The 25,426-nt window shown below is 41.9% G+C and overlaps 1 protein-coding gene across 3 annotated transcripts in view; it reads right to left on the bottom strand.

Moving 5' to 3' along the window:
- The window catches only part of kcnq1.2 (potassium voltage-gated channel, KQT-like subfamily, member 1.2), a 183,844-nt gene that overhangs the window by 46,347 nt on the left and 112,071 nt on the right, over positions 1 to 25,426 (bottom strand). For all 3 annotated transcript variants that reach the window (XM_044356354.1, XM_044356356.1, XM_044356355.1), the window contains 4 exons: positions 20,412 to 20,487; positions 19,356 to 19,450; positions 17,791 to 17,831; positions 16,118 to 16,179 (listed from right to left, as the gene is read on the bottom strand). In XM_044356354.1, coding sequence (XP_044212289.1) covers positions 16,118 to 16,179; positions 17,791 to 17,831; positions 19,356 to 19,450; positions 20,412 to 20,487 — 274 coding nt within the window. The remainder of the gene's footprint in view (positions 1 to 16,117; positions 16,180 to 17,790; positions 17,832 to 19,355; positions 19,451 to 20,411; positions 20,488 to 25,426) is intronic.

Here is a 25,426-nt window from a genome sequence, read left to right as displayed (position 1 = left end):
GCAGTTTTAAAGTGGTATATAGGTCACTGTTACACCTGTGTCATCAAAATCATGCAAGTTTTGGGCCCATTCACATGACTTTCAATCAGTAAATTGAAAACTCTTGATGAGCTTGTGTGTAAAACAAATTCCTCTCCTAATTTTCATCAGGTCTATTTTTAGAAAAGTAAAGACTTTTAAACCACATGACCTGGTCAAAGTTTGATTGAAATGTGTACTGTCAGATGTGTAACTGCGGCTGGACACAGAAAAATACTCATATATTTGAATGGAGAGTGTGAGCGAATCCACACCTTTTTGAACATTCAAGTTTGAAGCTGATGCCATTAACACCCTCGGAGGAGATGGCGTTTGTTCGGGGGCCAAAATTGGGGCAAAGTCTTATTTTGAGAGGCTAATTGCGGACTTCCTGTTGGATTTAGGTCAGGGGTGTCAGTGATAATTGAGTTTTGGTTTGATCTCTCTACGACATTCGTACAGGCCGTCGCGGCCATTTTAGTTACATAGGTGGTGCTAGAGAGCACATTTTGGCACTTTAGGGGTTAATTTTTACATTTTATCAAATTTTTCACCAGACCTGATGTGCACACCAAATTTGGTGAGTTTTTGAGCAAATTTAGGGTTTAAGTGGTGTAATAATAAAGAAAGAAGAAAATAAATATAAGCATGTACATATGCACAGTCTATCAATAAATAGTGTATAAATTAACATATACAAATATGAATGAATATATGAATGAATGAGTATATAATGAGCATACGAGTCCATGTGCAAGTGCTCCAGAGTCTATGCAGGATTCAGTAGTTAAAAGTCCAAATTAAGTAGCAGACAGTGCTGGTCTTTAAGTTCTCATATGGGGGTCAAGCCTTGGTTGTGGAGCCTGATAGCTACTGGCACAAAGGACTGGCCAAGGCTTTGTGGTGTACCGAGGAGGGATGAGTCTGTGGCTGAACGTGTTCCTCATCTTTGCTAGCTCATCATTGAGAGGATGGGAGGAGTTCTCCAGGATAGCGTCCAGCTTCTTCCTCATCCTCCTGTCCGCAACCACCTCCAGACTGTCCAGTTCAGCTCCAACTATGGAGCTAGCCTTCCTCACTAGCTTGTTCAGTTTGTTGGCATCCCTTGTGTTGATGTTACCCTCCCTACATACCACAGAAAAGAAGAGGACATTGGCTACTACAGACTGTTAAAAGCAGCAGCCTATCACACATGTTGAAAGACCTGAGCCTTCTCAGGAAGAACAGCTTGCTATGTCCCTTCCTGTAGAGGGCCTCAGTGTTGTCAGTCCAGTCCAGTTTATTATTCATGTGAACTCCCAGGAACTTGTAGGTGTCCACCACCTCCACCTCCTCCCCTCGGATAGTGATGGAAGTTGGGGGCCGGCATTTTTGACAGGCTGAACTGCAGTCTGATGTACTGTGGTCTGCTGGTGAGGTAGTCCATAATCCAGGCCACCAGGCCATGGTACACCTGTATCACTGAGAGTTTCTAAGCTGGAGTGGCTGGATGGTGTTGAAGGTGCTGAAGAAGTCGACTCTCACAATGCTGCACAACCTCTCCAGGTGCGTGTAGGCTCTGTGGAGCATATAGATGATGGCATCATCCACACAAATGTTTGCCTGCTATGCAAACTGCAGGGGGGTCCAGGGAGTCATTCACCAGGGGCTTGAGGTGCTGCAGGACCAGTCTCTCAGAGATCTTCATGGCGTGTGACCTCAGAGCAACTGGCCTGTAGTCACTGAAAATGCTGGGGCATAACTTCTTGGGCACTGGGACAAAGCAAGAGGTCTTCCAGAGCTGGGAGAGGCTGCAGAGGGTCTGGAACGCTGCTGCTAGCTGCCCGGTGCATGCCTTGAGCACATACCCCGCAGCAGATTTACTACAATTTGAATTTTTTCTCAGTGTCTCATATTGCCGTTTTGATCCCGTTATAAAAAGTGTACAAAATTTTGAATTTATTTATATTTATAGGAAAGAAAAGGAAATGATCAGTCAAATATACAGCTGCCTCTTCCGTGTGACAAGATTGTTGTTGACAGATGTGTAGATGTGTCATGTGTGACAACAGACAATACGGTTTGTACTACAACACATTCCTGTGCAACAGCTGATGAAGAATGACTCATTTCTGAAACTCTGAGGTAAACCAGGGCCCATGTGATGAAGAAACTCACATGTGTACACACACAAGTACAAATAAACACACACACATGCCTACTCGACTGTACGCAGTAGCATGAGAATAATCTTTGATGCAGTATATACAGTACGTACAGGTATGCTTAAACCAACAAAACACATGTATGCATGCACGTGTGCACACACATGTTGGGACATTCTTAGAGAAGGTAAAGTACTTGGAGATGTCTGTGCACACACAAACACACACAAACACACACACATACACGCACACACACACACTGGGCAGGGGACAGTGAGAGCAGGCCAGGCTGTTATTCTAGTGCAGGCTGGCTGAGTTGACCGTGTAATCTCCAGGGTGGAGTCCATATTGGGTTTCTAGGCAATTCACTGTTTTTGGCCCGCTTGTTTTGTGATTTAGCTAAAGAGAGAAGAAGAGAGTCAAAGAGAGAAAGGGAGAGGGAGAGAGAGGACAACAAGTGTGGGTTGTTTTTCTTTCTGCCCGGCATATTGTTGATGAGTTGTAATGCAGTGTAATACAAGTGGTGGTTAACCTCAACGGCCAAGAGGAGAGAGGGAGCGGGAGGGAAGAAGAAAAGGAAAGACAAAACAAAAGAAGGAATGGGAGAAAAGAAAGAAAAAGAAAGTGAATAAGAAAAAAAGAGAGGAGACAAAACAAAGGAGAAGACGAATATAGAGAAAAGCCTGAGGGGGCGGGTGGGTTGGTCTCGAGAAACTTGTGCAAAACATTATCTGGTGGTATGACCACGCCTGCTGTGCATTTTGTTTACAGTTGTAGTGGGAATGTGGTATGAGGAAGGAGGACTTATTGTGTACAGTGACAGGACGGCTTGCGACTTGCAACAGATACCATCTGTCATTGTTGGGCCGGGGAGATAAGGCTACAAAGACTGTCAGGGCTGTCATTGTCAAATGCCTCTACTGGTAAATAGCCTCTTATCACACTGGTTTAAAGGAACAGTACACTCTTTTTTTTTTTAGAAAAACAACTTTTGATTTCTTTTTTATGATTAGATTTTCTCTTTGTTTATACAAGTATGTGTAAAATAAGTCTAGTAAGCTTATTATCTTAAAATAACTGATGAGATAGTAGACATATGACAAAGGATGAGGCTGGAAATTTTCTATATTTTTCCTTGACATGTTTTTAATAGTTTTTGGACAACAACGGAGGTCTATAGCACAGAGGAACACAATTTATCAGACTATGGATGCACACAATACATGCACACAATAATTTTAAGTAGGATGAGTTAATCGTAGGTTTGGCTCTGTACATGAGATCTGTTGACGATAAGAAAAATATAGAATAACCTTTAATATTTAACTCTTCATTTCATTTGTTAAAAGCAGAAATACACTTGTTGTTGCACACAGTTCTGTCTGCTTAAAGTTTATGCATTTGTATCCTTCAGAATACAGCATTTAAAGAGTCTGAAAAGGAACAAAGGATGTGAAAATATGAACAATAAAGCAGAAACAATTAACTGATTAATCGAGTAATTGATTGGCTGATTGTCATATGATTTAAAAGTAATTTACCAAGCAGAAACATGTCCTTTGCTGCTATTTTGGGTTTAGGGCTCAGAGAAAAGAAGCTGTGTTTTACAACTTAAACTATGATTCAATCAATCATCAATCAAAAGATAACCAACAGATTATTAATGTTAATGCAGCCTTATCACTAAAAACATAAACCAGAACCCAATTACCACTGACTAACACCTAAGTCGCGTGAGAGCTAAGAAGAGATTGTTTCGATATTTTGGCCATCTGCCATAGCACGCTGTCATACCAATGACAGCACAGTCTGAACGGCTGGTGTGACAGACAACAGACACCGGGGTGCCTGGAGAGCCCAGGGAGGGCCTACCAGTGTGCACGCACACACACAGCACCTGCATTCCCACAGTAGTCCGAGTCAACAGTCACAGCCCATCCCCCCCTCCTCGACACTATCAAGAGAGGGAGGGACGGCGTGTAGGGGGGGGAAAGAAACCCTTGGAGAAGCAGAGAGAAGGGAGTGATTTAAGCTCTTCTCCCCTGGATGAGGGCAGCTGGGATGGCCTGGAGTGGAGGTGGGAGTAGAGCAGGAGTTGGGGGAGTGAGTGATGGAGGGAAAGAGGGGTCAGGGGAAAAGGGAGTACAGCAATCCAGCTGAGGCAGCAGATCTTCGCTGAGGCCCAGTGCCAATGTCAAGGTGCTGAGTGAGCCAAGCAGGGGAGCTCCATACACACACACACACACACACACACACACACACACACACACACACACACACACACACACACACACACACACACACACACACACAGGCTTACTCTTGATTTGAAGTCAAAAATAGCCCATGCACATACACACTTCTCCCTTGCCTTCCTGCAAAATTCAATGCAACCCACAGAAACGCAAACACACACACACACACACGCACACAATTCCTCTGCTCTCAAGTGCCTTCTTGCCCTCCTCCAATCCAGAGGAAACTCTTGTCGCTTCCCTCTTCACATCTCTCTCCAGCCGTGCACAACCTCTTGTCAGCTGAGACAAACCGACAAGACAAGACACACAGTTGCAGAGGCGGAGAGAATGGCCTCCATTGTGTTCTAATGACCAGGCCTGCTGAGATGACCTTTGACCCCCAGACACAGGCTGTTTGGCCAGCGGTGGACTGGTGAGAATGACCTCTTGGCTGACACTGACCTTTCCATGTTCACTTCTCACCACAAGCTGCCCCTGTGCACACTTGATGTGTGTATGTGTGTTTTTGTCTGCATGTGTGCGTGCAGGCCTGCTGAGATTCATCGGTGTGTGAGCTTTGAATTTGCATGTCGATGCTACAGCAAAAAGTGATTCAGCTTGACTTGCATAAGAGGTGCATTAAAAAAGTGGAGTTTTAAATAATCCAGAATATGTCGAAACAGTACTTTTGATATATGTGTGTGATTTTTAGAGCAACTCCTATGCAAAATTAGTGAGTTAATGTGACTATTCGATCACACTTCCTCCGTCCAGCATCTGTGAGAACATAAGACGCAGCAGTGAGTCTTATCTATCCCTTATCACTCTGACTTTGGTCCAGGCTCTCCAGTCCTTTTTGGTCTTTTCTAACGACTCCTCCTTGTGTGTGAATGAAGAGACATATCTCAGTCAGCTTGCCCTTCTCTCTCTCTGTGCTTGTCTCTGTCTGAGGTTCACTGCAGCCCTTTATCTGCTCCGCTTATCAGGCCGACTTCAGCTCAGACACTCCTGGCCTCCCTCTTTCTCGGCAGTATGTCATGGAGGAGACGTACAGTATCGAGATCTCTAGACTAATGTCTGTCTCTCGCTCTGTCTCTATCTGCTTGTCTGTCTCTATCTTTGTGTCTGTCTCTGTTCCTGAGAACCGCTGGAATGAGAGTGAACTGATGTATTATGCTATCTACTGTGTGTACGCTGATCTGATTATATGTCACCTTGTTAGAATGTGTTTGTAAACATTTCCATTTTGTTGCCTGTCACAACAAATGTGTTTAGTGTGTTCCCCATAAAACGCTTTTTATTTATTTAAAATTGTGAATTGTTTACATCCATGTTGGCTAGGTTGCAGTCTTCTTCTTCTTCTTCTGTCTTTGTTGGCACATTGCTATGCTCCTTTGCATGTTAGCGCCAAGACCTCTTAATCATTGGAGTAGCATAAAACCAGCAACAGGGATCGTGTTTTGCATCTCCCACATACTCATGTGTGCATGTTCGTCCTTGTGTGAGCACAAGATACAAACAACCCTCTCGTAAAATCCGTTGCTTCATAGCGCCGCTGATGTTGTTGCTTTTGTTCCCACTGGACCCATAGTGAAAGATTTCTGGAATGAAGGTCCTTAGCAAGCAAATGGGCAGGGTGTCATAGAGAAAACTGACTCAAGCACAACAAAGGGGCTTATCTGTCTCCCTCTGAACTAATCTGTCACTCTCGGTTTTGGAGCACAACGCTTTCAAGGCAAGCAATATCCCTTTTGAACCACAGCAGACAATAGAAATTATGCTCCTTATTACAAGAGCTTCTTGTACTTTTTGCCAATGAGATTACTACCTCCCCTGACAGCACTATCGGGAGCCTCTGGAAGAGCTCTCTACATTGCATCAGCATCTTATCAATGAACTAGGATTACAAAACAAAGTGTTCTATTTTCGTTGACAGTGACACTATGTGAAATTTCCATTATTAGCCACAAAATACCAGCAAAGGCATATAATACAATAAAAGTCTCAGGTAAAACTCTACTCTATCTACAACACACGAGACAGGATAAGCTATATTGCGCCTGCAGCCGTACCATTGGATGATAGCTATAAAACAGACGCATGCAGGGTGGGGGACCATTTTTGATGGTCACCATTCAAAGTGCTGAAAAATATGCAGCTCCAATCTATGGCCCCATTCACTGATTCAGCCTCAAATAACAGCTTCCTGATTTTATCCATTGTACAGAATGAGGCTAGGCAAGGCCTGTATCCTGTGTGGACTACAAAGTTAATTGCACACAATTCAAAGGTGTGTCACTTTAATTGTTCTACAGGGAAACACATGGCCCAGAGGTATAGAAAAACACCCACTATTATACTCCCATAAAATCATTAGTCATTTACCAAGAAAAAAAAAACTCACGATGGAATACTGACAAGCTTGTTAAGTGTTTTGCAAAAAGCTGACGCCATTAAAGCAAATGGGAGATGACAGAAGACTTGGCGTGGAGTGGTTGGAGCAAGTCAGGCAAACACATAGGTGTGCACATACACGTAGCGTGTTTTACTATAGGCACTAGGAACTCTACTGTTGCCTTAGGGATGTGTCTGGGCACAGCGTACCATAGGCCAATGTCTGAACCACAAGTGGCCAAGTCAACTCTTTACACAGCCATAAACACGCCTGCATTAGTAACAGCTAGTTAAAATCATTCCATGAACTGAGAGGATAAGCCTGGCAAAACACCCTGATACAATAATAAAATTAACCTTATTTTATATTTGATCTGTTCCAGCTATCTATAAGTGTTTCCATTTGCTTGTATTGTTTTTGATTTTTAATTTGTGGCCTTGTGTGTGAATTATTTTTTTTAACTTTGTTTTTAAAAAGTTCTGTAAAAGTTATGAAATCATGATTCAGACTCTTCTCGTTTGTGGTTCTGCAATGTTTGTGGTTCCATACGGTCTGCTGCATTCAATGCACTTGTCTACTTCCAAATTTAAAATTATAAAAAACTTTCTCATTGCACTTGTGCCTGGTCAGCTACTCCACGACTCTTTCTAAGTCACCGTCCTCTAATGCTTGATTGTCTTGCCTCACTTGAAAGTCACTTTGGATAAAAGCTTCTGCAAAATGAAAAATGTTATTATTATTATTATCATCATTATTATTATTATTATGGTTGTCATTGCAGATTTTCAACACTGGTGCAATATGATAACTGGGATTTGGAGCTGATACCCAAATTATACATTTCAACATTTTACTTTGAGGAATATAATTATAATTAATTCTACAAACAGCTTTTATCATTAAAAAAGCCAAAGTGCATCAGTGTTTAATATTGTCTTAATACAAGCAGCCAAATAAGAACTTTCTCTAAATAAAAAACAATCTGAACTTAGCAGTTCCAATGTCAATCAGGAAATATTTGATCAGAAAATACATAAACAAGTTTAAGAATCTGACTAAGCATTTCTACAGACGCATTTTTATCAGCACTCAACAAGTATTGGGGTTCGATACCCAACACTAAGCATCTCTGCGTAATCAGCACCCACCACCTGAAAAATAGATGTGCCAGAAGCAGGGTCTGGCATGATGGGAAACTAGCCCAGGTACAGGAGAAACTACAGGTTTAACAAGAATGCATCAGACTATGTTCATCTAAATCCATGTTTCACTTACAACAGCTTTTATTTACAGATTTATTGTGTTTAATAACTGCATGTTGGTTTAACAGCAGAGATACACATCTTCATAAAACACACATACAGGCATCCATACAGTATTTTATATCTGTACATATTTCCCATTACATGTTCCCCAGGTACCAGCTTGACTTAACAGTCGTGACATTTACACTCCTGGTCTCTGGAGTAATTTACACAGCTTGGCATTATTCACAACTGGTTTACTGTTCCATACAGTAGACTGATTTAATAGCACTCAAAAGTACGGTGGCACCAGGGCTACTTAGCACTGTGTATTAGCAAGCCTACAGGTCCCAATAAAACACAGACCCCTGTTTCATGAACTGTATATTGACCTCTTCATAACCTTCTTAAATAAACTCACACCTCCATGCTGATAATGAACTGGTCCATGCTGAGTATATTAGTGGTCAAGTCCAACTGAAAGTAGTGGAGGCATTTGGCCAAGACAATAAAATATATGTGCAAAAAATATATCCCAGGGCCCTGCAAAGCTTGGGCAATTAAAGTGGAAATGTAGCATGGGTATTTACAGCCAAGGAGAAAGCCCACAGTGGGTGCTAGAGAGATGCAGAGAGAGACTATGAGAGGGAGCTGATGAGAGACAGTGGCAGTGTACAACATGATTTAGATGCTGAGTGAGACTGCAGACCTATAATCCTGAACTCACAGAACCAGACAGAGAGAGAGGAAAGGAGAAAGACAGGCTCGTAGAATGAGAGACCAAGAGCCACAGAAAGAAAGAGAGAGTCTGTGACAGCAGGCGAAAAGCGGGGAGTGAGAGTGAACGAGTGATAGAGAGACACAAAAGCAGAGAGAGATAGAAAGGGAGAGAGAGACTGTGAGATGGAGAGCAAGCAGCCAGACATGCAGGCAGACTGTCCGTCTCTGGTTTGTGGGAATGTGGTAAAGACACAGTAGTAGGCAGGGTCCCGGCTCTGAAATTAGAGAGTGGCGCTAAGAGAAGGGAGCCAGAGCCAAAGGCCGTCTGGGAGCTGCCAGGGGCTGCATCCCCAGCGCACTGCCGAAACATGATTTACTGCTGGGCTGCACTACAAACAGCACACCGCTCCTGGTGCGCTATCTAACTCACAGCAGCACACCACTCGTTGCATGCTATCGAGTTCACAACACTATGAAGATACCACATCAACAGTGGGAAGTGTCGACGTGAGAAAGACCAGTTCTGCTTGGCACAGTGGGGTTGTGCAGTGAGTCAAAAGACTGCTGCTGGATCAGAAGTAGGGCTATGTTCAGACCCAAAATAGCAAAAAATACTGTGTTAGAAAACCACAAGGGGTTGCGTTGGTGTGGGTGTGTTGCTATAGGTACCAGTGAGAAGATGAAATGCGTTATTGGATGTTTGGAGGTTTATCTGACCGCAAAACACTGCACAGCAGTTTATAGTCCAATGAGAAATTCTAAACTCTGAAAAGTTATCAAAGCAAACTCATTTAATCCTCAGTTACGATGATGATGAGGTAAACAGAAGAATTATGCTGCTCATGTTAGAGGGCATTCTGCCTGAAAATTATTCTTGCACATTTTTAATTGGCCAATACAGTGTGATGCTGGGTGACTTTGCATTGCTTTGTAACAATGGTTAAGTTCAACTGTTTTGCCCAGCAACCACGTGGTTTCTTGCAGGACTCCTCTGCATCTGAGCCACTTCAAATGAATGCACATGCTGCATTTATGACGCAGTGCTTATGTCAGTCTGAACACGGCCTTATGCATTCTCCCTGTTGAAATGTCTAGGGGCCCATCAGCCCCAAAGGGTGCTATTCTGTAGAGGACCATGACCTCTGTCCTCCCTGTGGGAGGGGAATAGTAACAAGAAAACCTCCGTTTAAGGATGGAAAGACATTTTTTTTCATTATTGCCATCTTGCCTGACATAATGCTGCACCAGCATATTTGCACAGATTTACATCTTTTATTGCCAGACTTGTACAATCAGTGGCAGTGCAAAGAAGCCTAGACAGGATTCAGAGAACCAAGATTTAATCAGCAAGGAAAAACAAGAGGAAGTGTTAGGTTGTTCTGGGCTGCAGCTATCGCAGGCCAAGTCCAGACATGCAAGGAGATTCTGTATGTGTTAGTCTGCAGTACGGGCAACAAGAGTATGGCCACTGCACTGAAGCTGTGTTTTTCAGTATTTGTGTGTGCATGTGTGTGTGTGTGTGTGTGTGTGTGTGTGTGTGTGTGTGTGTGTGTGTGTGTGTGTGCATGCGCTTCCTTTGCCAAGTTTCCTCTCTTTGTTTAGACCAGCCCGGTTAGTCCGGCTCCCCGCTGAGCACGCTGCGGCCAAATACACACATATATCAAAACATAGCCCAACAACAGACAGGGCGCTCACAGGGCAGAGAGGTGCTGGGAATAGGAGCAAAGGCGAGGTTAGAGAAAGACAGAGTGGTGTCCACGCAGAAAGACAAACAGAGAGAAGAAACGAGGCGCTAGAGAGACAAGCAATTGATGCATAAGGAGAGCTGGGATGGCAGCAGACTGGCAAGTGACCATAAAACTTTCTAGCAGGAGGGCAGGAAAGGAGAGACAATGGGTCACTTTGACCATCCCTGTAATTACAGAAGGAAAGAAAGTTAAGGAATGCAGAAAGGTAGAGGAATCAATCCATAGTGACACCAGTGACCCAGGGAAAGGGAAGGAGGAGGGAAATGTACAGGTGTAACCCTCACTGTGACTGTCCTGGGTACAACTTTTAAGGTAATTTTAATGTTTTATCATCTGCCCTGTGATGTACAATACATCTGTCTTATAACTGTGAGGCTGCAGTATGAAAGAGCGTTCAATCATCCCCTGAGACTCTTTGTACCCGAATAAAACAATAATGAAATGAACTGAAATGATCTCAATATCCAAATACGATGACAAATTAATACTTAAGCACAAAAACAAATCTTTTTCCATAACAACAGTTAATAACAGGCCTCCTAATGTTATTCTTTGCCTCTTTCATTCCTGTTTTATGCAGCAATCACAAACCAGCGTGTTTAGTAGACTTGACCATGCTGCGTAAGATACCAAGCTCCAAAATTGAAGTTTGCAGAAGGTTTATTTTTTATTAAGGTCCCAAAAAAGATTAAAGATGCCTCCTGTAGCTTTACATCTTCTGAATCCTTCCAGTGAACTTAACTAGACTGAAAAACAACCCTTCTCGCTAAAATTCAATTGAGCATGACCTAAGAACAGCGGGAACATCGCTGAACTCGAAAGCATCTTCTATGTCTGAAGAATTTCAAAATCTCTTTAAAACTTTTATATTTATGTATGTGGTCTATAACATGCTGTTCGGATTATTACAGTATTACTTGGTTTCAGTTAAAAATAAATATTTCCTCTAGTCTTTTATTCCTTCGCGTTAATGCTGTTGTGATCATAAAATTAAAGATTTTTGTAGAGAAAAGAACATCAACTATAGCCACAGAGAACACTGCAGCCACTAAAAAGGAATTACAGTAATAGCTCTTATTCATGTGGGCTTAACTTGTTGCGGTCGCAAACATCAAAAATTGAGGCAAACATGACTGAATATGATACATTTATTGATGCACACATTGCAAATCATTAATATATTTAAGCCTTGAAAAATGCTTTTAACTCCTTTGCTCTCCCCTCCAGACATCCAGTCTCAGATCCATCCTGCACTGGCTAAAGAGATCATGAATCTGTTTCCGTTCGCTGCCACACTGCTGAGTTGAGCTGAGTCGAAACACCCCTGGAAGGACAACAGGGCGCGTGTGTATGATTGCATTTGTATATTCATATGCGCTCGGAGGTCCACTTGTATTTTTGTGTATGGTCGAATGTATAAATATGTATATATGTGAGTGTGTGTGTTTACCAGGCCCTCATCTCCGAGGCCCAGCGCTGGGTCTACATCAGACCAGTCTAAACATACACACACATGCACACACACTTCTGCCCCCCTAAAAGCCATGCTTTTAGAGACGAGGGGCCCTAAATGCCTTACAGATGGACTCCTAACAAACACAACACTCTGTCTCGGCCCTCAAGTATTCCCAGTATTTGGCCTTGCTGTAATTTACAGCATACTTACCTAATTGAGATGCTATTAAGGTCAGGGTATGCATTCTTCTGCATACGCCTAGTGCTAATAGATATGATATAACCGTGACATACACGGCACAGTATATTTGCCTAATATAGCAGAGTGAGGTTAACCACAGAGCGAGTGTGATATATGGTCCATGTAGTGTACTTAGAGCAACACAAATAATAATGTGTTTGGCAGAGACATGTCTGTGCAGGTCTGGGGGCACATTAGAGAGTGTTTTACCTCTCTAGACACTGTTGATGGTTTTAGACTCACTGAAGACGAGTGTGAAATAAAAGTGAATACTACTTTGATGAATTATGGACAAATCTCGAATGTGTGATATTTGCACCCTTGTTGCTGATCTAAATGTGAAGAAGAGTTATTCCCCAAACCTTTTTTCTTTATGCAGTTAACTGAGCTCATATCTCACAACACATTTATTTTAAAAAATATGCCTTCACCTCAATGTAAGTCTAAGTTAATAAAGGATAATGCAACAACCAGGCGACAAATCCGAAACTGTGTAAACTGCAGTTTTCACATGGACTTAAATTCAAGTGACTTAGTAAAAAAAAAAAAAGAGAGAGAGAGTGAGAAAACCACCCAAATGTGCAAAGTAAATCAGATTTTGATACTTTGTAAATTTTACGAAATTTAAAAAAAAAACTATTTAATATTTCAACATTTGAATAACTCATTTATGATTTTGAAAAACTGTTTATTTAATGCCAACAAACATTAAAAAAAAAAAAAACTTTTTACCTCGGAATAATAGTTTTTCAACCGTGTGAAAAACTTTCAACATTTTACACGCCAAATTTCTCTTCTTACATAATTAAAGGCTGCCTTCAGCTCTACACACTAATTTCAGTTTTGCTTTGTTGGGTTGCTCTGGTCTGCACAACACTTCACAATACTGTTAAATCTCTGAAAAAAAAATAGGATCAGACTAAAAAAGCATAAGCTTGTTTTTCAGACAGACGTTTACAGGCAAAGTGAAAGCATATTGTTGTAACGTCCCTGCCTTTCTTGTCTATTGCTATAAGAAAAAAATCCTGTTCCTATAAAAGTGGGAGAGATTTACCACAAGCAGTAGGGTGTCTTCATCCTAAAGCATGCTGGAAGCTCTTTTCTGAAAAGGCCACGCTGAAGCCCAGAGACACTGGCCACTGTTTGAGCTTGTCGTTTGGGTATTTTTCATCGAGTGTGTCTGACAGAAAGATAACACACTGTCACGGAGTGCCATCCATCTTCGTTTCCAGGTCGCTCCTGGAGAATTCAATCTTGAGAGTGTGGGGTTAGACACGTTGGTGATTAATCAACTCTATGCTCATGTGTGTGTGAGTGTATGTGTGTGTAGACCTATGTGTGTCTTTGTCTTTGTGTGATAAATCACTGTCTAACCCTGTACAGGACACACAATGCCTGAGCCCCCTTCAGCCTAAAAGATAAATTCATCTACAAGTGATGTGCTGACAATAGTTAGACAAGAAAATGATTCTATCTTACTTACTCAGCTGCAGCATGAAGTGCAGTCAGAGTGGACGATGTCTGGTGTTTTACAGGGGCAAGGGGAGTAGAAAGTGGGAATTTGTCAAAAAAAAAAAAAAAAAAAAAAAAAAAATGTAGCTGGAGGCGGACCAAGAGTGAGTATTGAGAAAGGCATGGGAACACACTCTTGTGCACACACAAACCCACACACACAAACATTAGGGCACAGAGTTGATGAATAATTCCTTGGGGCTGTTGAGAAAGATCCTATTCAGAAGTGATTCAACTGTGACACCAGGGTTTTGCTTTGTGTGTGATTAGGTTTACTATTATGAGCAACAGGCGAGAGGTGACGCAACCCGGGAATTACACAACGTTATGAAATACATGCAGTGATGCGAGACAAACAAAAGTGACAGCGCTGGAGATTCAGACAACTTGCAATGACCGATGAACTCAAGCACCCTATTCATCACAATACCACAATACCAAACCTTTTATCTCATCATACATATACCGTAAACTGCAAACGCTGTTGCATAATTTCAGTTAGCTTGAGCGCAATGTTTGGATGCAACTCACTTTCCATGTTGTATTACAACCAAGATTATTCTATTCACTCGTGGGGATCCGACTCTGACTGTAAATCACTTATTAAGCTGTGATATTTAACTTATCTAGAGTGGACAGTAATATCTGTGAGGTGCTATTGGAGTTTAACGGTGCACAGTCATTTGGAGGAGGACCAGGGAATGTACCAAGTAACAAGGGTCGACGAGTTCATCCACCTGCTGCCTGAGGGAAAAGGGAAGCCCCCTTTTCCATTTAACAGGTGTGTTGGCCCGTCAGAACCATCAAAACAAAAGGTTCACACGACTAGAAAGAAGAGAGGGGAAGGGGGCGGGTGCGGAGGCGAGGAAAAATAGTAATTATGAAGGATGGGCCGCTCTGGCTATTACAAGCCTCTGCTGCTGTTCTTGTGCTTCACTCTGAGAAGATGCTTGTTGCAGCAATGCATGCAAACGCAGCTCTCATAGGGGGAATGGTGATTGGTTCCACATTGTTTAGGAGGGATAGCAGCCTGCATCAGCATGTTTCTGCTGATTTGACAATTATCCACCTCTCAGTTTCATTTTGCCTTTATGTCAAAGCAGAGCGGGGAGAGAGGGAAAGAGAAAGAAGGAAAAGAGAGGGAAAGAAAGAAACAGAGAGGGAGAGAAGCTGTAGGTAGGGGAGGCACTTCTGAATGCAGGTTTATGTTTCCAATCAGGAGATTGTGATCGCAACATGTAGCCCAAAGCAAATGAGCCGTAACTCAATCACTGAGGGAGGTCTTCAGGCTCGGAGCGTACATTGGTTCAAGATCATTACTCCTCTCTCGGTAACAAAGGGGTTTGAGAACAGTAACTGCCTGCAAACATTAGAGAACATCAGTGTTGATGAGCGTGCAGAGATGGGAAGGTGAATGTTAAGGCAAAGTGGGGGAAATCCTGAGCTGGCTGACTTAGAATAGAAAAGAAGTGGCTACAGAATGCATTGTTCTATTGTATAGGAGCTGTTTTCATTCACTGTAAGATGTGAGAACGACTTGACTATATGTTTAGTATTCAATTTTTAACACCAGTTTCATGAAAATACATGCTGGAGTGCACAAACACATTTTCAAACCTTTCCAAATCCGCAAACATAATTTCACTTTCCAGTGATGCCACCAGTCAGAGAAACAGACAACAGATGTAGCCACATACCAAAACTAACAAACACATTTCATACCCTATGATTTGTGCATGGAAAGACATACAGACAGACAGGCAGGCAGACACATACACACTCTAGTTCAACTGGTACAACCATCCACGCACGGGAAATGGCATTGGAGTAGGTATCGTGCTGGCATCACGTTGCGGCTGTTCCTCTATGAGAGAAGATACGCCTAGTTACACCCTTGGGCTTCATAACACAGCTGTTGCCTATTGGCTATGCCCGCTACATAAAGGTTTTTCTCTTTAGCACCCCCTAATGCATCCGCTACTCTAATATTTTCATTTGGAAACATAAACATCCAAGAATTGTCACCAACTAACCTACATGGAATACTCATGGAAAATGATTAAAGTTACACAGCCCAAAAATAGAAGTTTAAAAAAAAAGAAAACAAAACGAACAGAAATGTAAGCACAGCATAAATGCAGCACCACTGAATAGATAACACTGTCACAGATTGACCGAACCTGGAAACAACACGGTCAAATCTAAAATTCAATAAACTTTAAGTCATAAAAAGAAAAACATCCCACCACATGCATTAGTAACACTCAGTCACGTACACATAAAAACACTGTGATACCTTCATACATAGACCTCTGCTTATGAACACCATGGATAATCTAATCAGTTTATCTCTCTTACTTGTACAGACAAAACACACACACTAAGCGCCAGGAGTGTGCCTACCTTATCTTCTAGCCTGATCAGTCGCGCCCCAATAGTTGGGTATTCTTTATCTTCCCCTTTTCCTGGAAAATGAAAAAATGTTACCAAAAAAATCAAACATTTATACACACATACATACATACAAGCAATCACTTGCTGATATAAATACATTTGCCTTGATGATATACTGTAAATTTACTATCCAATTTCTTGGTGATAATCGCACAGACACAAAAACAGATGCAGAAAAGTGCATTTGGTCACACCTAAATCAATTAATGTACGCTCACGCACACATTACCAACATAACATTCTCATTTATGACCCCTGAAGGCTCATCATTCTTGGTGAAACCGTCTATTCATTCATTTTCTGCTGCTTTTCTGGGCAGGGGTCAGTGAGGCAGTTTACGGTCCCTAGTGTATTGTATACAGTAGAAGAAGAAGAGTTATGTAAGCCTAAAAACAAGAATAAATTCCTGAGATGTAAAGTTGGGTAAGGTTTATGTAGGTTTATCCTCCGCTATATCCCCGACTTTGCATAAGCAACATAGGATTTTCTGAGTATTTCCTTTTGGAAGTAAAGCCTCTACAATGGTTATTTCACAGATGTGATACCAATTGCAAGTATAACCATTTATACTGTTTGTGTACAGTATATGTGTGTATGAATGATGTGTGTGGGCTCTGTGTAGGCCCTAGAGAGTATGCAAAGTTGGAGAGCACAGGGCTGCTGAGCTGTTTTCTTAATACAATCGTTCGTCCAACTGGCCGAATGGTTAACCATGTTAGTGGCCAGGGTCAGCCAAGAGATGTTTACAAAGCACCTGGGAATTGGACCAAAGGAAGGAGAGAGGGAGGAAAGGAAGGAAGGTGGGTAGTGGTGTGGGGGGGCGCTGGCAATACAAACTAGTGTCCAGATTGTTTGGACTAATATGTAAACAAACTGCAGTTCACTTTATACTAGCATCATTAATAACAATAAAAAAAGTGAATTAAATCTTTTAAAATAATCAAAGAACTATTTCACTTGCAGTAGCAGTAGTTAATTGTAATTTTCTTTCACTTTCAGGGTGACAGTGGGTTCATATTAGCTGATTTCTTGTTGGGAATGGTGGTAATTTGTCTTATTTTGGTCTAAGCAAAAAGAAAACTGACCAGTAGACAGTGGCATATCCGTCCTGCGGTTGCTAGGAGCAGTTAACTTAACATTTTTTGCATTGATTGAAGAAATATATAATAAATATAAGTGTTATTATTTCCACAACTCAACTTACAACAACGTACAGCAGCATTGATGTTGATTTTATACACACAATGCAATCATATATATTATTTAAATATACTAAGTTCTGATTCTGTCAAAAACTAAATCAATTTGATGACAGTTAGCCAGTTAATTATCTGACATTAAACAATAATTTCCTAATTTTTACTTGCTTTAAATTCTGAACTGATGTACATACTCCATACTACACACATACACACCCACATGTGCATACATTTACACGCAAAAGTGCTTATACATGCAAACTCATGCACATCCAAAGAGAGACATATACACACAAATCAGGGATCTCTCGCTCATATTTAGTCTGGCACACTTTTTGTGTTTGTGCATTACAAACACAGAGATGAAGTGTGGAGTGATGGCTGTCTATCAGATCTAGATTGTTGGGCTTGTTGTGTATTTACCTGGGAGAAACATTCCTGGCTTTCCCAGTGTGCCGTCCAGCCTGGGGGGAAAAGAAGAAATTAGTTTATGCAAGGTAAAAGCACAGGCTAGATACGGAGGAGATTCAGTTGAGTAAACAGCACTTAAATTCAGCTCATAAACAAAACAGCAAAATAATGTAAGCCAATTTATAGCGCCAATAAAATTACACAAATGGCGTCAGCTTGAACAGTATTTATATACCATTGCTTTTTGGGAAAACCCCACATGTGAGTTTTAACAGGATGAATAAATGAATGCAATGTTCTTGCTGAGATGACAAGCTTTGAAAATAAGCAATGAGAGTTGCAAGAGACATGTGGACTGTTTGTTCTTTTCATCACCTCAAATTAGGAGTAAATTTGTATCACAGCAGTCACATGTCTTCAATTATCTTTCTTTTATTTGGTGACCCATTTAATGCAAAGTGGTCATTCCATTACTGTGGTGTTTTTGAAGAAGTCAGATGTGACTAGTATTGTGATGTCTTTCCTTTGATTTTCTCTTACATGTTCAGTTTGGTATTATTAGTCTTTTCCAGGATTACCCCTCCCCCCCAAAAAAGAGATTATTTACGAGAAACATTGCAGACTTTACCAGCATTGTGATTATAAAAGATTCTTAACTGCATAATTCTTTGTATTGAAGCTTTACATCACTGTAGTTATAAATAACATTAAATAATCAATCAATCAACAGATTAGGCTTTCACTGCCGGTTTCACAGTGTCACATTGCATTGCCATGGTTCAGCTGAATTACTGCAAAAGGTGTTATGAGGTCCAGGTGACGCACTTACATAAGTTTGACCCACTTTATTACCTAACTGACCTCCTTCATGGCTTAGGCTGTGTGGTTTGAAGTAAGAAAACCACAAAAAAAAGCAGAGAAAAAAACTATATAGGAAGGTGGATGAGAGGTTTTACTTTACTGAGGACTGGACTTCATTACAGCTCAACAAGGCAAGACAAGGTGTAGCAAATCAGAAACCAGTGAGGCTCCAATCTGTCAGACAAACCGTAAAGGCAGCAACATACTGTACTGCGGGAGTACGATAAAGATCCAGCTGACAGAAACTGTTGAAGCTACAAAATTACTGGAAGCTCTGTAGAGAAATTTGTAATGGAGCCATCTCCATTCCTGATGTTTTCATGACCGTGGCAGTTAAAACTTGATTTAGATGAAAGCAGGACAAATCAGACTTTGGCCCCTTCTCATATGAAGAATCTCAGCAGGTGATTCAGCAATCGATTACTGTAATGGAAACACAATTCTTCATAGTACGGTGTGATGCGTCACAGCTGTGTGCCATACTCTGCCAATGAAAAAATGGCCAAATGAAGATCTAACTTCATCTATTTTGTCCTGAAAAGAGATAATATGCTTTATTTTCTGACACAACTACTTCTCCCTTCTCCTAATTAGAGGGTGGTATCCAACATAGCAGTGCCAAGAAGTGTAATGAAACGGACACCAAGCTAGAGATAAAGAGTCAGAAAGAGAGGCAAAAAGAGCATGAAACAAAGTCAGAGAGACTGAGACAGCACCTTCTCTGCAGCTCCTTGATGCGCACCATCATGTTCAGGTGGCCCTGGGAATACTGCTCGATCACGTCCCGCACGTCATAAGGCTTCCGCGCTTGCTGTGGATCCATGCGTGCACAAACAACACAAACACACACACACACACACACACAGGGACACAAAAGCCATTGTCAACCATGGCCGCTGTTGCCTGGTCCCCGAAAACATCCCCAACCCCCTTGGGTGCAAAGGGTTCATTGTTAACTCATTGTGTGTGTTTGTGTGTGTGTGCGTGCACTGACATGGTGCATGGTCATGTAGAAAGCAATCATGTTAAGGCCCTTTCACAGCTTTGTTTAGTGTGACGCTGATACAAGCAGCATCAGAAGGAACCCAGTGAACTCTTTAGGGTACCCTTGGTATACAGAGTATAGCCTCTGCAGCTGAGATCACTTAGGCCATAATTGAAAACATATAGAACACTTGGAAACGGTAAGAATATAGGAACCATTCTTCAATAACATGTAGCATGAAAATGATGGCCAAAGTATCTCAAACATGATTATGTTTTTTTAACTGAAGCATTTTGCAACACAAAACTTTTTCACTGCATTCTGCTGACTTCAGTGCTATGTGAGGCCATGTCCTGCTGTGTGTGTATGTGTGTGTGAGTGTGTGTGTGTGTGTGTGTGTATTTTGCAAGTAATTGAGTGTGTTTGTGTGTGCAGTACAGTAAGTGAATTCCTACTGTAGCCCCAGAGACAGGTTAGTAGAGTTCCCATGATACTATGCTTGAACTGAAGTACGCACAAAGAAGACATGCAGGTGCAAGTTTCAGGCATTTCCACACAAACATGCACAGACATACATACACACACACACACATGCACAGCAGCACTGCAGCTGATATATGCTCTTGGCCCCCCCCCCCCCCCTCCTCTTCCTGTATAACTGCACACACAACACACACTTCTCTCACTCTCAATCTGTCTCTCTCTTTATCTCTGTATCTCCCACTTGCTTGCTCTCTTTTGCTCTGTTGTGTTTCTCTCTCCTCCTCTTGGATTTCCTTTTGCTTACCTGAAATTTCCTCCTAGCCACAAAGTACTGCATTCTGCGGAGGACTTTTACCGCTGATCTCTGGGCATGGGACAACCTGTGCCAAAAAGACAGAATGATTTAGTCCACAAAAAACTCTGATAGTTAAGCCTACAGATGTTTCCTTACTGTAAACTGTGAAGTGGCTTGTTTTGGACGAGCTAAGGTATAAAAAAACAAAAGGCTGCAAACTTGGCCCTTGTTGTATTCCAGGATAGATGGACAATGTGTACACCATGAAACAACATAACATGTGTGTCCCTTACAGGAGAGCACACACACAGCAACAGGTACGCATTTATGTACCCAAATGTGCACATCTAACTTCTAATGTATGTATCAACACAGATTAAATTTTGTGCAACAAGTGAAACAAGAAGAAAAACAGACTCAGTTTGCATTAAGAGGAGTCCTAAAAAACGCGTCCCCTCGGCTCAAAGCAGCACATCTGTGTCAACATGAAGGAAAACCCACTGGTACGGAGCTAAACACTGGAACAGAAACCACTGGATGCAAACAACACACACAAACTCATACTCACATACCATAGTGACTGTATGGTATGCACTTGTGTTTGTTTTTTCACGGAGGCACTCTGTGTGCTACGGACTGGTGCTCATTAGGTTTATTTGTCAGAAAATGCAGAAACATGTCGTTGGATGTTCCATGTGTGACAGCTGTATGTTTGGATGATGTGTGCCGTGAGTGAAAATAGATCACGAGAAAACAGGGTCGGAAATTGTGTTGACTGAGTGGGTTTCATTGATCCGAGGGATTGAAAACACACAAACACCGGTGCAGACACAGATGGACACAGCCATGCACACAGTATGAGAAATCAAGTGTAATAAGTTAAGGAAGGTTTCTCCACCTTGTCTGGCCAGGGACCCTATTTTTAGGTCCCAAACTTCTCATGACCGCCAGCAGTTAGAGAGCTTTCAAATTGTCAAATTGTTGAGTTCCAAAGAGATCACATATTACTGATGCTATATTGAAGTATTCATTAAATATGTTTTACGTAACAATACGTGATTTTTGGCAATTCCCTCTGACCCAATCTATGATCCTAACCCTGACTTTGGAGCTGAAGTGTGTGCTAAAAATGTTGAAACTCTCTCTCTCTGTTTGCCCACTTCTTTTTCTTAAGGCTTTTCTAAACGAATTACTTCAACCTCTCTGCACTTTCTGATGAATCACTCTGAACCACGGTGGCTAGAAAGATAGCTTTCCAAGTGTGTGTGTGGTTAAGTTGAAAACTAGGCACAGTCTAAGTTTCATGGGTCAGAAGGTACATGACTCGGTGCGAGCGTTAAGAGAGGTTGCCCAATACATCCGTGTTAACCACTACCTTTATTACTGCCAGTTTCAGTGTAGTAAATGTTCAAAAACCATGGTTATTGATGGATTATTACAGATTTGGTCCATTCATGCAGTGAAATAATACAAACGCAGGAAGCAGTAGTATGCATTACCTCACAGTATTTATTCAATAAAAAAAAATAGTAAAAACAGTCCACATGGGTGACCAGGATTCTTATTTGCTCCCTATTATTGTGCCCTTTTCTCTGTCTTCTATTTCATGTACAGTATGTCTCAGAGACAGGTGACCTTTCAGCCATCTGTTGGTATCAGAAACATCAAAGTTAAGCCGGTAAGCCGCGGGATGGTGTGTGTGTGTGTGTGTGTGTGTGTGCAGTGTATCTGCTGTGAAGGTGGATTAACAGCAAACTGACGTCACCGGATTCTTGCCTGGAAAGATTCAGAGGAAGATGACAGAAATGAAAAGAGAATAGAAAACAATCCGCCACTTCTCACAATGTAAGCGCACGAAAAAATGCTAAACATAAAATGATGGTTGGGTCACATTCCCACCTCTACACACACACACTGTACTTGTCTGGAGCACTGAATGTGAAGGCATACACAAGTTTCAGTATACACCGGATGTTTGCGAGTGTGTTTGTGCTCTTTGCTGGTACTTTGAGCGTGACTGCAGCCTGAGATAAGTTATTCTCCACTTTAACGGCCTTCAAACAAAAAAATGAATGACTCCATTCTTGTGTCAAAGCCTTCGCTTTTGTATGTAGGAGGGTAATCCGTGCGTATGTGTGCTGTTTTGAACATTTCTCTCAAGCTATGTCCCAGTCAGACCAGACACACCCACACGAAAATCAACACACAGAAACGCACACACACCACCCTCCCACTCCCCAAACAAGGGTCTTTGTGGAGTCAACAAGTCGCTCTGAGGTCTTAATTAGGCAGAGGGGCAACAAAAGGACTTAACAGACAATGCGTTGACATGGGACCATAAAACATGAACATCAAAGGCTGTCGGGCTGCTGTCTTTTTTCCTGCCCTCCATGCTCAGCCTGCCCAAGCTATAGGAGGAAATGCACACAAACAATACCAAACATAAAAAGCATGAGGCCCTACTTTGGAAAAAAGGTTTACCCCCCACCTTCCACCCACCTCCTATCGTCGATGAGGAGAGGGATGTTTTTTTTTTTTCTCCTCTTTTCTGTGTGACTCAGAGTTTCGAGTATAATTGGGAGAGAAAACACATGTAGGAAACAAAAAACATGTGCGGTTTTGATCGTTGTACAACTGTACCCCTTCTTGCCCTCCTCCCGTTTCCTGCATTTGACACAAATGCACACACATGTTCATTCGGTAAGTGTGATAAAAGAATAACATGCAGGGTTTTTGTCCAACACCGACCCCCCCCCCCCCCCCCCCCCCCCCCCTGCACTCCATTAAACATTTGGCACACAGAAACTGGAGGAATGTAATTCCCACATTTCTTTGCTGATGCTGCCCATCAAACACTTGCCGGCTCTGACTCTGCTTCCTACTCATCTCTGTTTGCCTCCCCCCTTTTTTTTTTTCTCTCCTTCATGTTTATGTTTCATCTGTGCAGAAGATTTGACACACAGTGTATGTTGCAGACTCCTCTTGAGTCAGCAAACCTCAGATCTCACCCACGACGACTTCAATATACTTTCCATTGTCCTGCGCTGTATGATTCATTCACAGCTGGGTAGGCTGGTTGTGTATTTTTTTTTCTTCTTCTACAGATTAAACCCCAACTCCTCGCTCTTCTAAACAGACCCACCATTCTTCATTAGGTCAACTGTAGAAGCCATTTATACGCTATAGTCGCTGGAGTCATGAACCGGCCTTGTCCATGTCTTGAAAAGCTGTGACAGATTTAGCCCCATGGGCTCCCCTGGACCCTTCTCTCTTAATAAGTTTTCTCTTTTTTCATTTTCAGATGGTCACTTTGGAGATCTCTGAGTTGTCAATGGCAACTCTCCCTCATCCCCCACCCCCTCGGCTCTTTCTTTGGCAGGGGACCGTCAAATATCCTGTGCTTCCATGGCGCGCTGCAATAACCTCTGAGTCAGTCAGGAGAAAGCAGCCTTAGACATCAATGTGCTACGGTCAGGGCCCAGCAAGACTGCTGGCCTGTGTGTGTGTGTCTGTGTGTGTGTGTGTCTGTGTGTGTGTGTGTGTGTGTGTGTGTATGTGTGTGTGTGTAAGATAAGCTTTATGACTTGTGCTTTGGTCCATCAAAGAGATGTGCTCTTCTTCTGTTCTCCACAAAACAGACATCCCTTTATCATATCTTGAAAGGATAAGATGACCACAGTCATTCAGGAATGTTTGATCTAAAAGTGATGGCATGCCAGTGGGTGCCGTGGTATGAATTATAAGGGTGCACAGCTAAGGCACTATATCGTAACAGCCAAGTTTCCCCATCCAATGAGGGTTTTAAATGAACGGGCTTTGATGCTGTTCTAACTCAAGAAATGCTCCCATGTGGATTCTCCCTTGAGAGTTTCTCTTATGGGAAATTAAACTACCTCTGAAAAAGAAGGACTTTTCAGACTATGTCCACACTAACCTGGCTAAATCTGAAAAAACCTTTTATGTGTGAAAATGATTTGCATCCTAACTGGATATTCAGGTTGCTTTCTCCGTCCATACAGAAATACCTGAACAATAAGAAAGCTGCTAAATCTAGTTTTCTTCTTCCTCATCCTATTGGCAAGCAACAAAATTGGGCATCACAGCCACCGAATGTTCAGAAAAGGATACACACAGCCAAGTTACCTTATTGAGTCTCAACTAGTTAAACCTCTGTTCTGTCCTCTCCTGCTCTGTGATGATCTATACTGGGTTTAAATAAAGCCACACACACAATATAATGTTTTCCAATTTGCATATTTCTCCTGTTTCTATTGCCAATCAACAGAATGAACATAAAATAGCTATTTGTCTGCAGCTCAAAAATGGTACTTGTTAATTAGCCCAACAATATATCCTGTGCTGCTGCACTGTGGCATTTTATTTCACTCTTCCCCTCTGTCATGCTTGCAGTCTGTGTTTCACTGCCTCACTCTCTGTTTTCTTCTGTTTATCTTTGTCTTCCCTGTGAGACTCTTTCTCTCAAAATGTTGTTGCAGTTTATTTGCATTTACTCTCCTAACTTGAACCTGAAAAACTTGACTGTAAGCTGTGTAGCAAAAAGCAGCTGGTTAAATATGGCTTCCTGGGGTGCTCATGTGACCCTAATGAAGATGGCGGCATAGCAATTTTGCACATAAAACTACACCAAACTTCTACAAACCTGATCCACAACTCAGACCTGACTATGTCAAAACCTTTGTCAGTCAAGGATTGTGACATTTTTACTAAAGCACACAAGACACGCTGTGCAAGAATTGTGCTGTTAGTTGAGAACACCGAGGCTAACAATATGGTGAATATAGCCGAGGTGCTAACTGAGTTAAAACTACTCCACATTGAGTTTTGATCAAACCTATATGGAATAGATAATCATCTGGGTGAAATTGCAAACTCTATTACAGCATTAGAGAACAATTTGGTTAATATCAGCTGAGAGGTAACAGCCAATGAAAAACACACTGAGGAAGCTGAGACCCGTATAGCTACAACAGAGGAAAAGCTAGACAGAGTCAGCATTAACCTCA

Source organism: Thunnus albacares, chromosome 7 (assembly GCF_914725855.1).
Source record: "Thunnus albacares chromosome 7, fThuAlb1.1, whole genome shotgun sequence".
In the NCBI taxonomy this organism is placed as follows: domain Eukaryota; kingdom Metazoa; phylum Chordata; class Actinopteri; order Scombriformes; family Scombridae; genus Thunnus; species Thunnus albacares.
Note: the sequence above shows the minus strand (reverse complement) of the source record. Positions and strands in the feature narration are given on the sequence as shown.